This window comes from Heliangelus exortis, chromosome 6, assembly GCF_036169615.1.
Source record: "Heliangelus exortis chromosome 6, bHelExo1.hap1, whole genome shotgun sequence".
Lineage (NCBI taxonomy): Eukaryota > Metazoa > Chordata > Aves > Apodiformes > Trochilidae > Heliangelus > Heliangelus exortis.
In genome coordinates this window covers 10,344,954-10,361,617 of record NC_092427.1, presented here as the reverse complement: position 1 = coordinate 10,361,617, position 16,664 = coordinate 10,344,954, and the positions used below count along the sequence as shown (strand labels likewise).

The 16,664-nt window shown below is 43.6% G+C and overlaps 1 protein-coding gene across 24 annotated transcripts in view; it reads left to right on the top strand.

Annotated features, from left to right (window-relative positions):
* KALRN (kalirin RhoGEF kinase) overlaps window positions 1–16,664 on the top strand; it is a 495,003-nt gene that overhangs the window by 144,231 nt on the left and 334,108 nt on the right. For all 24 annotated transcript variants that reach the window (XR_011726469.1, XR_011726470.1, XR_011726471.1 and 21 more), the window contains one exon: window positions 14,952–15,026. Coding sequence is in view for 21 of the 24 variants with exons in the window: in XM_071746600.1 (XP_071602701.1) it covers window positions 14,952–15,026 (75 nt within the window). In the remaining 3 variants the exon portion in view is untranslated. The remainder of the gene's footprint in view (window positions 1–14,951; window positions 15,027–16,664) is intronic.

Genomic DNA, 16,664 nt, shown 5'->3' with positions numbered 1-16,664 from the left:
GTTCCTCTGTCTCAGAACAGCTTTTTTCTTTCACGTGCATGATAGAGGAGCTCAGATACCTGATTACGACCTGTAGGAGTTGCTATGAGGGAAGTCTGCTAACCCTCACAAGGCTGAGTATTTACAGACAGACAGCTGGGGAATGCTTAAGTTACAAGTACACACATGTGTCTGTGGAAGAAAGCTGGAGATGTCTGTAGTGCAATAATTTGCAGCTGTCAAATAGTTAATGTAGGCTCAGCTTGTGAACTCATAAATTTTAGTTTAACGTGCAGTTCTCCTTTGACAAGTGTCTTTATAAAAATAGCACCTTCCTACTGAAATTATCTGCTATCTGTGTGTAATCACATGCAAATCTGATTAATTTGCTGACTAAATTAAGGGTAACAGTTTTGGAAAATGGGTACCTAAAGTTAGGTACATACTATTTAGGTACCTAAATATGCAGTAAGATTTTATGTGGTACTTTAGTCATGTCACTTCAAGTTGTCCTTGGAGTAGTTTTTAAAATCAGCTTAGCTTTCTGGAGAATTAGGTAAGTGGGTTTGAAGATAATGTCTTTTTATTCCTTATTATCTCTGTTGAAGCTGGAAATATGCAGCCACTCTGAGAATTCTTTTTCAGCCAGCAGAATTCTTTTTCATTCCTTTTACAATTGTACAAGCCAAAAAGATGACGATTTCTAGATCCCAGCATGAGTATGTAGACCTGGCAGTTGGAAAAACAAACCAAACATCTTTTTTACTTGAAAACTGACTGTGTTTGATCTGGAAATCATTGAGATGCAATAAACATGAACTCCATGATCCTGTTTTTATGGAGTCAGTTTTCCAAGTAGAACCACACTTAACAAAACAATCATTATAATTGAAGAGCAGTGCTTGTGAAAAGGGCTGGATTGAGAACACTGATGACAGAAGCCTTCTGTTTATCCCTGGAATAGCAGCTACAGTGGTAGGATAAGCTACAACACTATTCCTCAAACAGTTGATACCCAAGGGACTAACTGCTCTTACAGCTTCAAGTACAGTATTTTGTCAGGGAGATGTTTTCTAGCAGTGGTGGCTGCTCCTCAGCTAGTGGTCATGTAAGTGGTTTGCATAGCCACATTTCTGAGCAGGTAGTGCTGACCTAAGGCACTTCACCAGACTGCTACTTCTGTAGCTACACTATTTGCTAAAGAATTTTTTGGAAGCAAAGGGATGAGGAGATGGCTGAGTTGCTACTGCTTACTTAGGCTTCACACACAAAACACCTCGCTGTTGTTCTGTCAGTACTGCTGCCTGTGCAGAGCTTTTTCCCCCCCGTTTTGTTGCTGACATCTGTCTGTTGGACATCAAAGTGCAACCTTTCAAAGCCAGAAAGCCATGTGACTTACCAAACACTTAAGTGATGATGCAGACAAATGTGGGCAGGCTCCCTCCTGGAGGAGGCATTCTGCTGTCGTGATGCGTTAAAACAGCTCTTTGTATTTGGGCAATAACATGGATTCATTTGAAAGTATTAGCTATTATCAGGGCTTGACCTCTTTGGAAAGTGTTCTTTAGTGAGGGTTTCAAAGTGGATTTGGAAAGATAATTATTCTTGTCCTCGGGTAGAATCTGGGCAATTTATGTGCCCAGCTGACGTGCCATTTTGGCTTCAATTGATATTTATTCCCATAACATAGGATTTCTGTGCATGGTTGTCTTTCTGTGGCTGAGGATGATGGTAATAGGCAGATTAGGTACGTGCAGAGAGAAATACTGCTCGAGGTGACACGTCCCTAATTGTCAGTACTTATAGTGGGCAGTGTGCTCAGTACTGTTGCTCTTCAGTGCAGGGAAAGAAGAGACTTTTTATCTCTTTGCTTCTCTCTCTGGCTGTGAGAGTTCACAACATATTTCCAAAGCAGCATTTCATGACCATTTTAGCCAGTATAGAGCTTGGAAAATTGAAGTTTGTACCTCTCCTGCATGGTCACTTTCTGTCCATAAAATTTCAATGAGGTTTGTTTTTTCATTTTTTGGTTTTGGTTGTTTGTTTTTTTTTTTCAGGTATGCACTTACTGCTTTGTCATGCAGCTTTTATTAGTAGCCAGTGTGATGTGTTTCAGCTTTCTGGAGTTAATTTACACCTTTCTATAAAATGGATATTGTAACATTTGATGGGGCTTCCCAAGCAAGTGATAGAGAGGGTAGGCATATTTTCACAGGCTGCATTTTCACTAGATCACAAAATTTAGGCAGGCATTACCAAGAGGATATTTTCCTGGCCCTTCTAGTCCTATGTAATACCCCTGGTGAATGCTGCTGGTGGGAGCTGAGCCAGATCCTGTGGTGAGATCAAGTGGATGAGGTATAAAAGAGAGATGTATGAACACATGAATATTTAAATGCAATGTTCCTCAGGAAAAAGAGTTCTGGCTGGAAAGTCCTAGCTACTTTTCCAGTACAGGTTCATAAATGTCAGATTTATAGAAGGTTATAAATATCTGGCCTTAAATCCCTGACCATGACACCTGCTCTCTGTCTCCAGTCAGCTGCAATGAAACCTGGGAAATCCCATTAATGTGTTTGGTTGTGTCTTGTGTCTAACTGTAGTTGGCTCTGGACATGTTAGACACTTTTGGGGAGAAACTGCTGTCCCCAGTGTGTTTGTGCAGCCCTGTAGCAGAGCTGCTGACTGGACCTCCTCACAAAGCTGCAGGCAGGGCAGGATGCAGACATGAGATGGATGGTGAAGGGCATTGGCACAGCAACTGTTTCCCATGACTGACATGCACATGTTGCACCAGCTGGTGGTGACAAAAGGGTGGAAACACATCTTCTTAATGTGCACCTGCTAATATAAATTAATTATTACAATAATATTCTCTCCAGACCATCTTTCATTCTGCCTTTGCTCTAAAAGCAAGCAGAAAAGTATCAGTGCATTTCTTTCTTTTCCTTTGTGCAGTTAACTTGCTATTTTTGTTTTGTCATCTCTCCTAATGTTTCATTGACTTCTGACTGTGACTTGTCATTTATTCAAAGCCATATTAGCATGGTAGTGCCTAAGAGCTATTGAACAACTAACATAATGAACGAGTCATTTCAGCAGCAGAGCTGGAGTGTGTCTGAAAAGGTCATGGAAACCTCAGGCTCAGGAGTTTTTCCAGTAGGCTGGAAACATGGACAAGGTCTGTCCTTTTATCAGAACATTTAGAACCAAAATATGAGAAGGTGCATGTGGGTGCATGTTTACATTGAAAATAAGAGATGCTTTGGATGAGATGTGTAGGCAGGATGGATTCCCAGCTAGGGAAAAAAAAAAAAAAAAAATAATCTGGTGTGAAATCTCACCTGGAGTGGGAGGAAGAAGGAGTTGTGTTTTCCTCTCACCTCTAATTTACTGAAGGTAATAAATACTCTTTTGTTGACTTAGCTGGGATTAAATAGTGGTCTGCTCCCAAGTATTGTACTCAAAGGAAGCTTGACAGCTGCTTCTAGCAAGATCCTGGGTAAGAAACCTCAGGCTGCTATAGGTTGTCTGTGATCAACTGAACTATTTTTAGGAGACCTTTCTAAGGCACTTAGACTGACTATTGGAGTATTACTGATACTTTGCATATGACAATTTTCTCCTGCCTGGAAATGCTGTTTTTTGCAGAGCGTTTTGTGCAGTGAAACTGAAATCAGGGAAACCACTAGCCAGTAATACCCCTTCAGAAGAGGGGAAGATATGCAAAGGAAAAGTGTTTTATAATAAAATCTGTGAAATTAAAAAATGATTGAAAATACATTGCCTTTCTGTCACATCTCTTGAAAAAAAGAAAAAGAGAGACAATGTCAGGTCTGTTACTGTTGCATTTGCAACCTGGCAATGGGCTGGAAAGAGGGGCCCCAAACTATTTCCCTGTGTTTTAGGGATGATTTGGATGGTCATTTGACTCCAGCTGTCAGGGATCTCTAGAGCAGCAGCTTGCACCCTCTGGAGATCAGTCAGATCTCATTAACCTGTAGCCAGTTACTTGCACAGCTCTGAGTTGCCTCTTCTTGAAAAGAAGCCAATTTACTGAGTTAAGGCGATAATCTTGTTAGATATATTTTAGCCCTTTCCATAAAGAAAAGTATGTTCAGGATGAGGAATATATTTATGGCAACTCTGGTGTCCAGTCTCACAGTCTAATGGGATATGTGAGATGAGATTAAATGTGTATCCTCTGTCTTTGAAGGCAGCCCAGTGGCTTTGTGAAACTCTACCTTCTGGTGAGAATCACTTGAGAAAATTTAAGGACTGCTTGTCCAGGAAGAGATCCAGACAGCTACTGAAGCTTTAATCCCAGTCATCTCTTTATATGTGTCCTTAGCTGGAACAAACTAAAGGAAAGTTGCATTTTCAACCCACTGATGATCCCTTTCTGTTCAACATTACAAAAACATTGCAGGTTTTTACCACAAAAATGTCAAGCTTCTTATGGCAGCAAGTCTTAGGGCTATAAACATTTATATGAGCATGCTAAAGAGATTTGGGCATAAGGGGCTGTATCGGCATTAGGGAGCAGCTGAAAAAATGAGTAGGCTAACATTAGATTAAACAGAGGCAGGCAGTAATTTAATTGGCATTTAGACATTGAGAGAAGGAAAAAATAGTAAGTTCTAAAAAAAAAAAAAAATTGTGGCTAGGAAGCTTTTTGAAATCAGGGAGGTAATTTGCTTTCCAAAATGATTCACAGCATCTCGTGTTGGCTAATTAAGAAAACAGCTTATCTGTGAATTTAGCAGCAGCAAGGTTAGGACTCGGTGGGATTGGATTTTGCCCATGTGTTTGCTGGGGTCTGCTCACCCCCCTTGGAGCTTTCCCTCTGCTCTTTGGCATTGAGGGAGCCCAGCCCCTTGCAGGGGGCAGAGGTACAAGTGGCTGTGCTCTGAGATAGGAGCCAGATGAGGGTGAAAGGGGCAGGTGGAGAGGCAGGAGATTATGCATTGACTGGCATGACTCAGCCATCCATAAAATGATTTTCATTAATGTTTAATGTGTGTCAAAAATGTCAGCATCCATAAGAGAGACAAATAAATTATTTAGTTCTGTGAGTGTCTTGCTTTCCCCCTCCTGCTGATATATGTAAAATGTTTTTCCTGGTTTTGTTCAGATAGAGGATGTAGTTGGGGAATTAAACTGATCGCTGTTACACCCAGAGCATTTCCTTGTGAGACCCTGCAGAGGAGCTGCTGCTGCCACCACTTTACATTTCAGGGCTTTGCTACAGAGGTCTGGGCAGTCTGAAGTCAGCTGCATGTGGGTTAAGCATGGTCCCTGCCAGTGAGCTGGGGTTGTTTTTAGATTATTTTGCTGAGGAATAGACCCTGGGAAACTGAAGACAGAGTGGGATGTGAAGGAAGGTCCTGCTCTACAGGTAAGGGCTGTGGGGACCACCCCAGCATCACAGTGTAGCCCGTGAGCTTTCCCTCTGCCCCCGTGAGGATGGGCTGCACCTGACCTTAGCTGGCATGCTTTCTGCTGCCATTCTTCCTGCCTTGCCTTTGCTGGCTTTGTCCAGAGGTGCATCACCCAGAAACCTCCAACCTGCATGGACTGAATCCTACTCAGAGGGTGGGAGAGCCTTCACCATCCCAGCAGGGCTTTGGCTGCTCTCCCACATACCTCTGTAAGGTTTCTGGTTACTTAGGGCATGGAACTTGCTTTATCCTTAACCAGGGTGTTCATGCAAAGGGAGGGAAACTTCCCTTTGAGTTGTGGGTTAAAAAAAAAATCAGTTTCAGAGGATTAAAGAGTATCTGTAAACTGGAATCATAAGCCCAAGCAGGAAGAGCAAGGGAGCAAAGGAGATGAGCAAAGGAAGAAAAGTATCTAATCAGATGGGATTTGTGGCAAGGTGAGATGGAGCCCAGTTAATAGTGAGGCACTGGTTTGTGAGTGTTGGATGAACCAAAATCAGAAGTGACTCATTTAAACCCCACTCTGTCACTTGAACTATACACAAGCATCCTTCCTGGGCAGGGATCTTTCTGAAGGCAATGGGAACTTTGTCAGCCTGTGTGCCTGTTCAGATGGGCCTGTTGAGCTCTGTCAGAAAAATTAAAAATAGAACTCCACATTATAAGAGAAAATGTACAGGTTGTTGTTTTTAAGCACAGGGATAAATACAATTGCTTTTTTTCTTTTTTTTTTTCATTTTTAGGGAAGTAATAGGCCTTGGGACAAGGATCTCAACTGGCCTCTAATTAAAGTTGCTTTCTTACTGTCTGGCATGAAATCCCCTGAGAGGCAGATGTTTGCAAAGCACACTTAAGGCACTGGCATATGGTTCCTTTGTAAGGCTGGCCTTTCAGCAAAGTGCCTTCTGAATGTTGTACATAATTAGATATTTTATTTTAATTTTTTGTCCCAGAGAAGTTGCTGGCAGCAGGGGACCTCCAGGGTCCCAGAGGGAGGATTTCCAAAAGACCAGTGGGAGGCCCCAAGCACCTCACCCATAGTTGACAGGTGCTGACAGATACCCTGCTGAAGCTTTTTGGAAGGAAAACACAGAATAACACGGAATTCTAACCTACAGATTATACCAAAGGATAAGACCCTGGGTAGACAACCTCTACAACTTTACAGAGGACTTGCGTCCTTCATGCAATAATCCATCAGCAAGTCTAAATCTTTTACAGGATTATAAAATTCTGAGGAACGTTTCCATAAGGAATTCACTTGTATTTGAGAAAGGAGTGAAATGAAAATCTGCTTGCACACGGGGCTTGTGTAGAAACAGTGGCCATGCTTAAAAAGTGACTTCAGCCTACAAATGGCCCATAGCATTTATTAACACCAGAAAGGACTGCTGCAGCTGGGTGGTCACTCTGTGGAGTGCAGTCTACAGCAAGATGCTTGATGACTGAATGCTCAAGGTGCTGAATACACTCATTTCCCTCTGGGGCAGCACATCAATCCCTTGCACACTTTAGAAATAAACCACAAGATTTTGTGTCAGATGATGTAATTTTTCCAATTCTCATAACATCCCCCTTTCCTGCCCCAAAAATCCTTTCTGTGATCACTAGATCAAGTGTTTCCTACTGTTGGTGCCTCGTTTTTGCCTTTCTGTGAAATTACATTGCAGTAGTTTCCTGCCTCAGTGAGATTTTTGAAACCAAATTAATTCATGTTTGTAAGGTGCTTTTGAGGTCTGTGGACCTGACTGTGCTGTACTAATGTGGGCAGTCATTATTTCCCTTCTGTAGAGAGGAAAACCAAGATCTAGCACGGTTAAAACAGCTTGTTCAGGATCACAAAGCAATTTAGAAGTAAAATTGCAAATAGAGCCAAGTCTTTTGACTAGCAGTCAGATGTGCTACCCATGGAGCTACCTATAATGTTTAATTATTTTATAAGGGTAAGAACTGAAAGATTTCAGCCTGATTCCAAAGTCCTGATGCAAATAAAAAGGAAAAGCGTAAAAGACTGAGTCGCAGTCGTTGCATTTTCTTAGCATATCCATTGGTGTATGTTTAAAATGAAATGAATAAAATTCCCCATGGATGGAGATGAAGCAGAGCCTTTGCCTCACATCATGCATTAATTTGATATCCTTCTGATGCTTTGAAGGGTTTTGTGCTATGTATGAAAAGGCAAAGCCTGGCTGTTTTTCTTAGGTGGGATGCACAGGGTGCAATGTTTTAGGCTTCAGATGCTGAACGCAGCTTATTAGAGGGCACATGTGCACAGAGCTAATAAATTTGCATGCTCCCTGCAAGTGGCTGTATCTTTCCCAAAGCCTTGCTTACTCTTTGGCTTGCTTTCAAGCTGAGGCTACTGTTTAAATGTGTGGACATTCAAAGGCTGTGCTGGGAGGCTTCATGCTGCCAAGTACCTCGTGGAAGGAATAACAATCTCGGCAACTGGCAGACTCCCCCAGACCCCAGCCCTGCCTCTCTCAGTGCTACAGGCAGGGGAGGGAAGGGGCCTGTGCTGGCAGTGCCTGTCCCCTTGCAGGGGATTCAAGCAGTGGGAAATCAGAGGGACCAACCTATCTGTGGAGAAGAGACAGAAAAGCAGCTGGACCTTTGACAAGCACTGGCAAAACTTGGAAGCAGAGGTAGCCATTAGAGCATTGCCACCCAATAGCTGTGTCCAGAAGGATGTTCCAGTGAGCAGCAGTGGTGTATAATTAATAAAAGGGCAGAATAAAGAAACACAGACAAAATATTAGTCTTGGATTGAGCCTAAGCATTGCAAAGAAAAGCGAGATTCATCTTTTCAATTTAGAATAAATTCAGCAATGTAGTGAGTACAAATTTTGTCTCAGCTGGGATAAAGTTTTTGGCATATGGTGCACTGGGATTAATCTTCTGTGCACCATCTATATTGATGTCCATGGGTTTTGCAGCTTTTGAGGCTATGGTGTGGGCCTGTGTGTTGGTCTGCACACTAGATCTGATGGCATGAAAACATTTACTCCATACTAGATACAAGCTTCACAGCAGATCTGTGGCTGAATCCTCTATGAGGTACCTGCAACCTTCTTTGCATACCTGTACATCTATAATCCTGTGGTTACGTGCACTTAAATGAGCAGAAACAAGTAGACTTCAACCACAAGTTTAAAGGCTACTGGGGTCTTTAGTAGTAGGAAAAACAGATTTTGAAGGTCCTGGGGATTATTTATATTTCCATTGCAGAGCTGAAAGCAAGGCCTTGCCCTGGCTCTGCATGGGGTGAGAAGCAGCCAGTGCCAGCTCTGCCTCCACGGAAAATGTCAGCAGCGTCCGTCTCAGCTTTTGCTGCTCTGCCCGGATCAATGCTTCGTGCTGTGGCCGTTCTTACTGCTCAAGCCATGATTAAAGCAGACAGTCTGATTGCTGCACTCATTCCTTGAGAAAGGGTGAACATGAGGAGGTCTTGCTGGAGAAAGGGAAGCGAGGATGGGGGGGGAAAGCTGCCATCTTTTCCCCGGGGCTGTGGTGTTAATCCAACCTGTCTTTCACCTTCTCCCTGACAGACTCTGACCTGCAGTCTTAGGGACTATACAAGCTTCCTGTGAGTCCAGAAATTACTTTTTTATTGGTTATTAAGGAGAATAAGCTTTGCTAGTGAAATAAATAGCTCTGGATTAATCTTCAGTAACGGTTGGTAATGATATTTACAGATTAATTTTGTATTTTTTGTGGCTGGTGCTGCCTTTAGATTCACTTCAACTCAGTCCTTCTTTCTTTCCTCTGTGAGGTCAAAACCTGCTCTTCTGCTGCCTGCAGCAGGGGTGCATGGCAGGAGAGCCTCTTAGGTTCCTGGGGGACTCAGGACACTAAAACACTTTCTCTGCATCAGGGATCAGGCTGTTGTCTGCAGAGGAGCAATCAGCAGATGCCGAGTGTCCAGCCCCATTTATCTCTGCCAGATGGTGATAAAATACTAGTCCAGAGCACATGTTGCTTCTTTTCAACCAAATGCTTGTGCCATGAGGTGGCCTTTCTGCCTCTGAACCAGTGAGCCTCAGCCAGCAAAATCCCAGTGGCAAAGGCCCTGGCAGCCCTTGGCTAAGCTCCTCTCTGTGACTTGTAGAAAAATCAGAGAAATCAAAGTGGGAAGGCTCATAGCCCTGCAGGGACAGACAGCAGTGTGCAGGAAAGGGAGGAAGGAGTTAAAGAGAGTTTATCACACACAAAAGGTAAATATTTGATGCAGAAATTCAGAAAGAAAGAATAACGGAGAGAAGAAGGGCAGGAGGAGGAAGCAAGAAGTGTAAAGAGAGAAAAAAAGAGGATTATATTCTGCCAGAAAACAAAGGGATGGTTGTATGAGAAAAGCCCTAGGGAAATGAGAGTTCAGCTCTGCACAAACTTTCTGTCTGACACTGGACAAGTCAATCTCTCTGTGTCTGAGTTTGCAAAGGCTATTATGGGAATAATAAAGTCTCCCTTTGTTCTGCCTCTCTCTGCTCACATCAGACATCCCTTCTGTTTGAATGCTGTAGAAAGCCAAAATGCTACTGTACTGCAAACAGTAATAAAATCCAGAGACGCTGAAGGTGGGGGGGGTGCTGTGGGGGTAGGAGGTGGGAGAGAAAAAGGTAGGAAGGCAAAGAGTCTATGATAAACCTCAGAGATAGCTGCTGAAAAACATGGGGGCAGGAATAAATACAGGAAAAGCCTTTACTGGGGGAAGAAAAAAGAAATAGTATGGACCAGATTAATCCTACTGTTGCATCCTAGACTCCAGTATAATTTCTCGAGGGATGAGTTTAGCCTAAGGAGTTCAGGTTTGTTTGGTTAAAGAAACCTCATGCCAAAGTTTTAAATAGTCAAATCTGTTCTGAGAACTATGAGAGCGTGGGCTGCCTTTCTTGAAACATTTCATGGGTCTTGGGATGAACAACTCCTGCTGAAGGCATCAAGAGCCAAGTGATTAAGCCCCATGCAGTGCTCTGCCAGGAGTCCTTCTTCTTTCCTATGCGTACTTTTTTTAAGTATAGAAAGTATTTCCATATTTCCAGCAGCTGATCTTTATTTGAAGACAAGAGCTGCATTTTTCAGATTAGAACTGATGCTTTTCTAAGAAAAGCCACTCTGGAGCAGAGTGTTGGTCCATCTAACCCAGGACAGTGTCTCTGCAAAGAGGCCCTGCACTCTGCTGAAAGAAAGAAATCCTAAAGCCCGCAGGGCTCTCTCTAAGGATAATTTATATTTCTCTCCAAGAGTCAGAGTTTGGCTTTCACTCCAGTGTCTGCAGGCTTATATTCTTTCCAAAACTCTTGCTTATTTTAGTAATCTTTACAGTTCCCTGGAGGTGTTTGTTCCTTGCAGACCTCTGACCTGTTCAGGAAGCCTCTTGAGCTTCTGACCTCCACGTCCTGCAGCAGTGAGTTCCCCAGGCCAACCGGGGTGTTTGTGTGGGGGAAAGAGAATTTTATTTTCTCAGTTTCAGGTTTGTTGCATTTAACGTGGAAGCATGCCTTAAGCTTCCCATCTCACCCAGCTGGCTTCTCATTCCAGCATCTCACCTAAAGCTGTGAGCTGCTTCTGCTGCACAGGGAATCCCTGCTAGGAGATGGGCGATGCTGCTCTGCTCTGAATGTGATTCAGCCATGCTGAGGAACCACTTTTTTAATTTTTCAGAGCTTCCAAGTTTACAAGAACACATTATTCTGTCAGCTGCTCCTGCAGGCATAGTGTGTTCAGATTCTCCTGTCACTAGAGTAATAAATGTTTGTGGAAAGACAGTGTCCCTGCTGTGTGGATAGCACACTAAACTAGGATGGGATAAAGGTGTGAGGGGCTATGGGGTGATGGGGGCATGCACCGGGCTCTCTGTTCTCTTCTTTTGGTAAAGAGGTGCTTACTTGCTCAAGCTTCTTTGGTGCCCATGGTGAGATTTACAGGTAGAAGGGCAAGAGGGACATAATTGTGTAGTCCCATGCTTATAACGATGGTGAACCAGAAAATGAGTGCATGGACAGGGCAGGGTGGCAGGATGGCTCAGTGTTCAGCCTGCCTTTCATTCATCTGTCTGTCTTTTTCTGTCCTGGCCCAGGACTTGAGTCTTACTGGGGTAGGAGAGAGGTGCAGGGCAGAATAAAAAAGTACAGCCTTCATCATTGTGCAGTCACAAACTGGCTGGATGGTTGAATGCCCTAGGCTCTGTGGCAAAAATTAAATGGTGCTTTGCAGACATAGCTTCAGATCCAGTGTGCAAACAAACAAAACAAAAATACAAGAAACAGCTGGGGAACAGGATGAAAATGAATGTTATTAGGGGTATACTTACAATAACTTATGAACTGGGCAATGCATCATTGGGCCCTCATGGAGACAGATTTGCTGTTGCTTTTGGAGCCCTTATTGCAGCCAATGGTTTTCCCATTTACTCATGCCTTCCCCCAGCCCTTGCTGGAAAACCTGACAGCATGCTCTGAGATGTAGCTGCTAGCACTAGGATTTTGGCAGGAGCTGAAATGGCTTCTGAAAGCAGTGGCCATGGTCTTATCTGTAGGTCATGAGCTGCCACCTGGGTGAGCAGGTTCATCACCCAGAGTAAGGGCATTATTGCCTTAGGAACTGATCTACCTTCAGGAGTTTCTTGCCTCATCCTGAAGGAAGTTTTACAGCTCCTAGGAATTTTTGTCTATTCCCTGGCTGTAGGATGGGCTCACAGTTTTCTAAATTTGATCATCAGTTTGGCATGTGACTGATCTGTCCTGGGGAATACTGAGAAAGGTCAAAATACCTGCTGGCAGCACTGTCCCCATTCATGGCTTTTCTTACCTCTCTTAGAATCATAGAATCATAGAATTAGCTGGGTTGGAAGGGACCTCAGAGATCATCAAGTCCAACCCTTGACCCACCGCTGCGGTTGCTAGACCATGGCACTGAGTGCCACATCCAGTCTCTTTTTAAATGTCTCTAGGGATGGAGAATCCACCACCTCACCGGGCAGTCCATTCCATTGCCTGATCACCCTCTCCGTAAAAAAATTCTTTCTGATATCCAGCCTAAATCTCCCCTGGCACAACTTAAGACTTGAGTGCAGCTAGGACATCAGGGCTGGTAGCAGCAAGCCCCTTGCCTGCAGCCTGTCTTGCTGCAGCTCAGGAGATGAGCATCTTTAAAATCCATACATTTTTCTCCTGGTCTACATGCATTTTACCTCTGTGAGTTGCAGTCCTGCCTTGTGATAGAGTGTTTGAAATAGTCCTTCAGTCCATAATGTAGTGGGCTCTTCTAAGAAGTCCTTCCTGTTTTACATATACAATACTGTACCCACTGACATTATTTTGGTAACATTCACTAAGACTTCAGTTGTGTGCTTTCTGCTGCACAGTTAAGTGCCTAAGAATTGACGTTTCTCTTTCCCTGAAAAATTTAACAAATATTGGCTAAAACTCAACTTGCATTGACACTGCTGATCTTGCAGCTGGATAAATTTGGAGCACTACTCAGCTTCAGTGTCTTTGAGCCATCGTGATGTGTCTAGCATGTTGGCTGTTCTTCTTTGCTTCATGGTTGGATGAGATGCTTATGCACAAAGATGCTTCAATTCCAAACATTGACTGTGGCTGAGAAGTTTCCAGTCTTTGATGTTAGAGGTAGCCACAGCCTGGGATCTGAGAGCTCATCCTTGAGAAGAGAGTAAGGTAGTAGAACAGTCTCATAAGTTCATAGCAAAGTCACATATATTTAACACAGAGCACACAAAATCCTGCTGAATTGAGCACACAAAGAGTTCAGCAAGCAGGACTAGTTTCCCTGGTCTCAAAACACTTCATTGACACAAAGTGCTCTTTAGGGATCTCTCAGAACCACACTCCAGTGCCTGTTGAAATTGCAGTTACATTGGTCTTGGCCTTGCATTGAATTACCTCACTCCTTTGTGCACTGATTTTCATGAGCTCAGCTGGTGAACTTGCTTTGGAGCTGAGTGTTGTGGAGGTGACACCTGAGAGCATGTGGGGACACAGAGAAGCAGTCACCAGTGAGAGGTGTATTGGCACATACACATCAGTCTTTGCAGGAGCTGACTGTGAGTGGCAAATGCTACTTCCTTTGCCATGAGTGGTAACTCAATAGTAGTAGTAGTAGTAATAATAACAATAATAAAAAATAATAACAATTATTATAATTCTAATTATTATTATTAGTGCTTGTAGGCATACAGGTTCAGCTGCAGGTAGAAATGGCTGTTACAGTCTTCATCCTGTCTGTTCCATACATCTGCCTGGATGGCAAAGTACTACACATTTGCAAGCTGCATGATGCAAGAAATAGATGCCATTATATGAGGGGCTTTTATCCCCATTCCCACTTTTAGACCCAGGTGCTCAAATATCATCTGCTGTGGTCAGCAAGAAAGGTGTGATGGCTGAGGCAGCATTGCCCTGTTTCTAGCCAGTTGAGAAAGCTTCTTAGTGAGAAGAGTCAAATTCCATCTGAGAAGAATGGTTGTTGCTGCCTGCCTGTGAAAGGTAGAAGGTGAAAATACAGTGTTTCCAATGTGCTAAACTCTTTGAGTAATTGGAATAGATTTAAGGCAGTATTGAAGATCACTTTTGATGGGTATTCACTACCCAGTGATGAATGAGTTATTTTTCAGAGCAACTGCAGGTCCTTCAAACCTGCTTTTTGTTTTGTAATGGTGCTGATAGACCAGCAGTGTCGGGTTTGCTGTGGGGTGATCCATTACTGCTGCTCTTCTGCAAAGCAGAAAGATGCTGGTGGTGGCTGAGACCATCAGCAGTTCTTTTCCTAAGACTTCCAGAAGTGAAAAATGTGGGATTTCTTTGGTGAACTTTTAGCAGATGTGAAATAATTTGGCACTGCAAGGAAAGCAAATGGCCTGTGCAGGTGTATTTAACATCTAATCAAACAGCATGAATTATATGAGGATATGCTGTGACTTCAAACCACTTCTTACCCAGGGAAAACTTTGCCTGGCTCGTAAGGAGTGTGTCCTCCCTCCAAGTGCAGTCCCCAGCTTGAGCTGTTTCATCTCCAGCTGTGCTGGAGAAAGGGGTGGAAGGGAAAAAGCCTTTTAAAAGTCATCTCCTGTGCAAATCTGTCTCAAGGGCATATGCTAAATGGATGTGTATATGCTGTGATGTTCTCTGCTGTTTTTCCTGGACAGTTCAAAACAGTGAAGGGAACAGGCTCCTGGCTCTGTGTGCAAGCTGGGTATCTCTCAGGCTTGATAGAATGGTCTGTGAGAAATGCAGCAGGGACAAATCTGGTTGCTTCGTTGGCCATTTGATAACCTCTTACAACTTCTAAGGGATGAAGTGATGAGCTGATTCTCTGTACTTTCTTTTTGCAAGCATATTTCTATTGATGTTAATGGTGTTTCTGGATTAGCCATTAGGGTCAGTATCTTGGTGCTTTTATGTAATTTAGAGTCTTTCTCCAGTCTGATTTTAAGAAACATGGAGTGTTCAAGAAGCTGGGAGCAAGGACACACTCACCTCTAATGTGGTTTTCCTGTTTTCCTCTGTTTTACAGGTTCTTTTCGAAATGATGGCTTAAAAGCTGCTGATGTCCTCCCTATACTGAAGGAGAAGGTGGCCTTTGTGTCAGGTGAGCAAGTATTTCCTGAATCCTTCCAGCCCAGTGTGAGCACTGCCTGCTACACCCTGGTCCTACTGATGCTGCAGGGTCACAAGAGACCAGTTTCATGTTTGGACTTGTTATTCTACTAAGAAAAGGGCTGTATGTGGAACAGGGCTATCCAGTAATGCTCAGAGGGCTGGAAACTGACCCATGTTGATTTTCTTCATATTCTGAGAAATGGGTAAATGGTCAGCACAGGTGAGATGAAATGTAGCTTCTCAGTTACCGCCCAGATCTGTGCTGTCTCAACATTTGGGATGGTTCAGGGATCTTAGTTTGAGTTCAAGGTCAGTGAATAGCATTAATTCCTGTTTGTAGGAGGCACTCAGACCTGTAAATCACTGGTGTTTCATTTGCAATCCAAATCCAAATGCAGTTAAAAGTACCATTAATACATTTACATAATAGCTCCGATGCTCAATGATCTCCTGCCATCCTGTACAAAGATTTACAGCATTCATTCAGAAGACAAATCTCGAGGACCTGGGGGTGGATAAGGACTAGACAATATGGAAAAGGTTTTAAGAATGGCTTGGATAGTACTGTTCTGAAGTAAATTATATCTTGTCAGTGAGAGAGGGAAGAGAAAGTCTGAAGCAATCATAATCTTGCATGAAGTCACTCAAATTAGCATAAACCCAGAATATTTCCAGTGCCAGCATCATTGCAAACCCCTCAAGCTGCTTTTGGTGATCTTCCCGGTTGCAATTAGAAAACCTGCATCAAAAACAGGCAGCCCCCTTGTTTGTAGTCTTTGCTTTTATTTGCTTTATCCCCACAGTATTGCTGACTGCAGAAGGGAGCAGAGTAGCAGCAAAGCTGTATGGGGCCAGGAGTCTCCCCTGGATGATGGAGCAGGGCCATGAGGATGAGATTTGTCACCCTGCTGAGCCATGGAGATGCCTGGCCAGGCAGGAAAAGGTTTCACCTTGACTAACTGCTCCTGTGAGGTGTCTTCCCATGTAGCAATATGGCTCAGGGGTCATGAGTCCAGCAGTGAGCTGGGGAAACAATTTGGGGCTCTACAAACCCTGAACTTTCTGACCAAGGGCATGAAAGTGCAGGAGACTTTGAGGGAAGGTTACAAGGCATCAAAAGCCTTGACTGCCTGAGCAGAACTCTCATGTAGGACTGCTTAACCTCACACTGGGGTCTCATTCTGAATGTCCTGAAATCTTTTTTGTGGTTCTTGTCTCTCACTGCTCTGAAGAAGGGAACGTAGTCATAAAAACACAGCAGACTTGTTTGCGACACAAAGCTGAACCAGGCACCCTGGGGAAGTGAAAGGGAGGAATTTATGCAGGGACTGTACTGGAATTTAGTTCTTGGCTCCTGCTGTTGCTTCACATGGAAATGACTGCAGGATCATTTGGTAATTCATGGAATATTTAATAACAGCAACCTGCCTGGATCATTTATATCGCCCTTCCACTGATGGTGCCTGCATTCAGCTCTGAGCCAGAGGGTCTCTCACCAAATCATCAGCTCATTAGGAGCTGTCCTGGGCCAATCTTGCCTTGGGGGCTGGCATTAAACAAGCAGCACTATCAGGATTCCCAGGGTTTCACACCATGATCCACTGCAGGCAAGGGACAACTCGCTCCT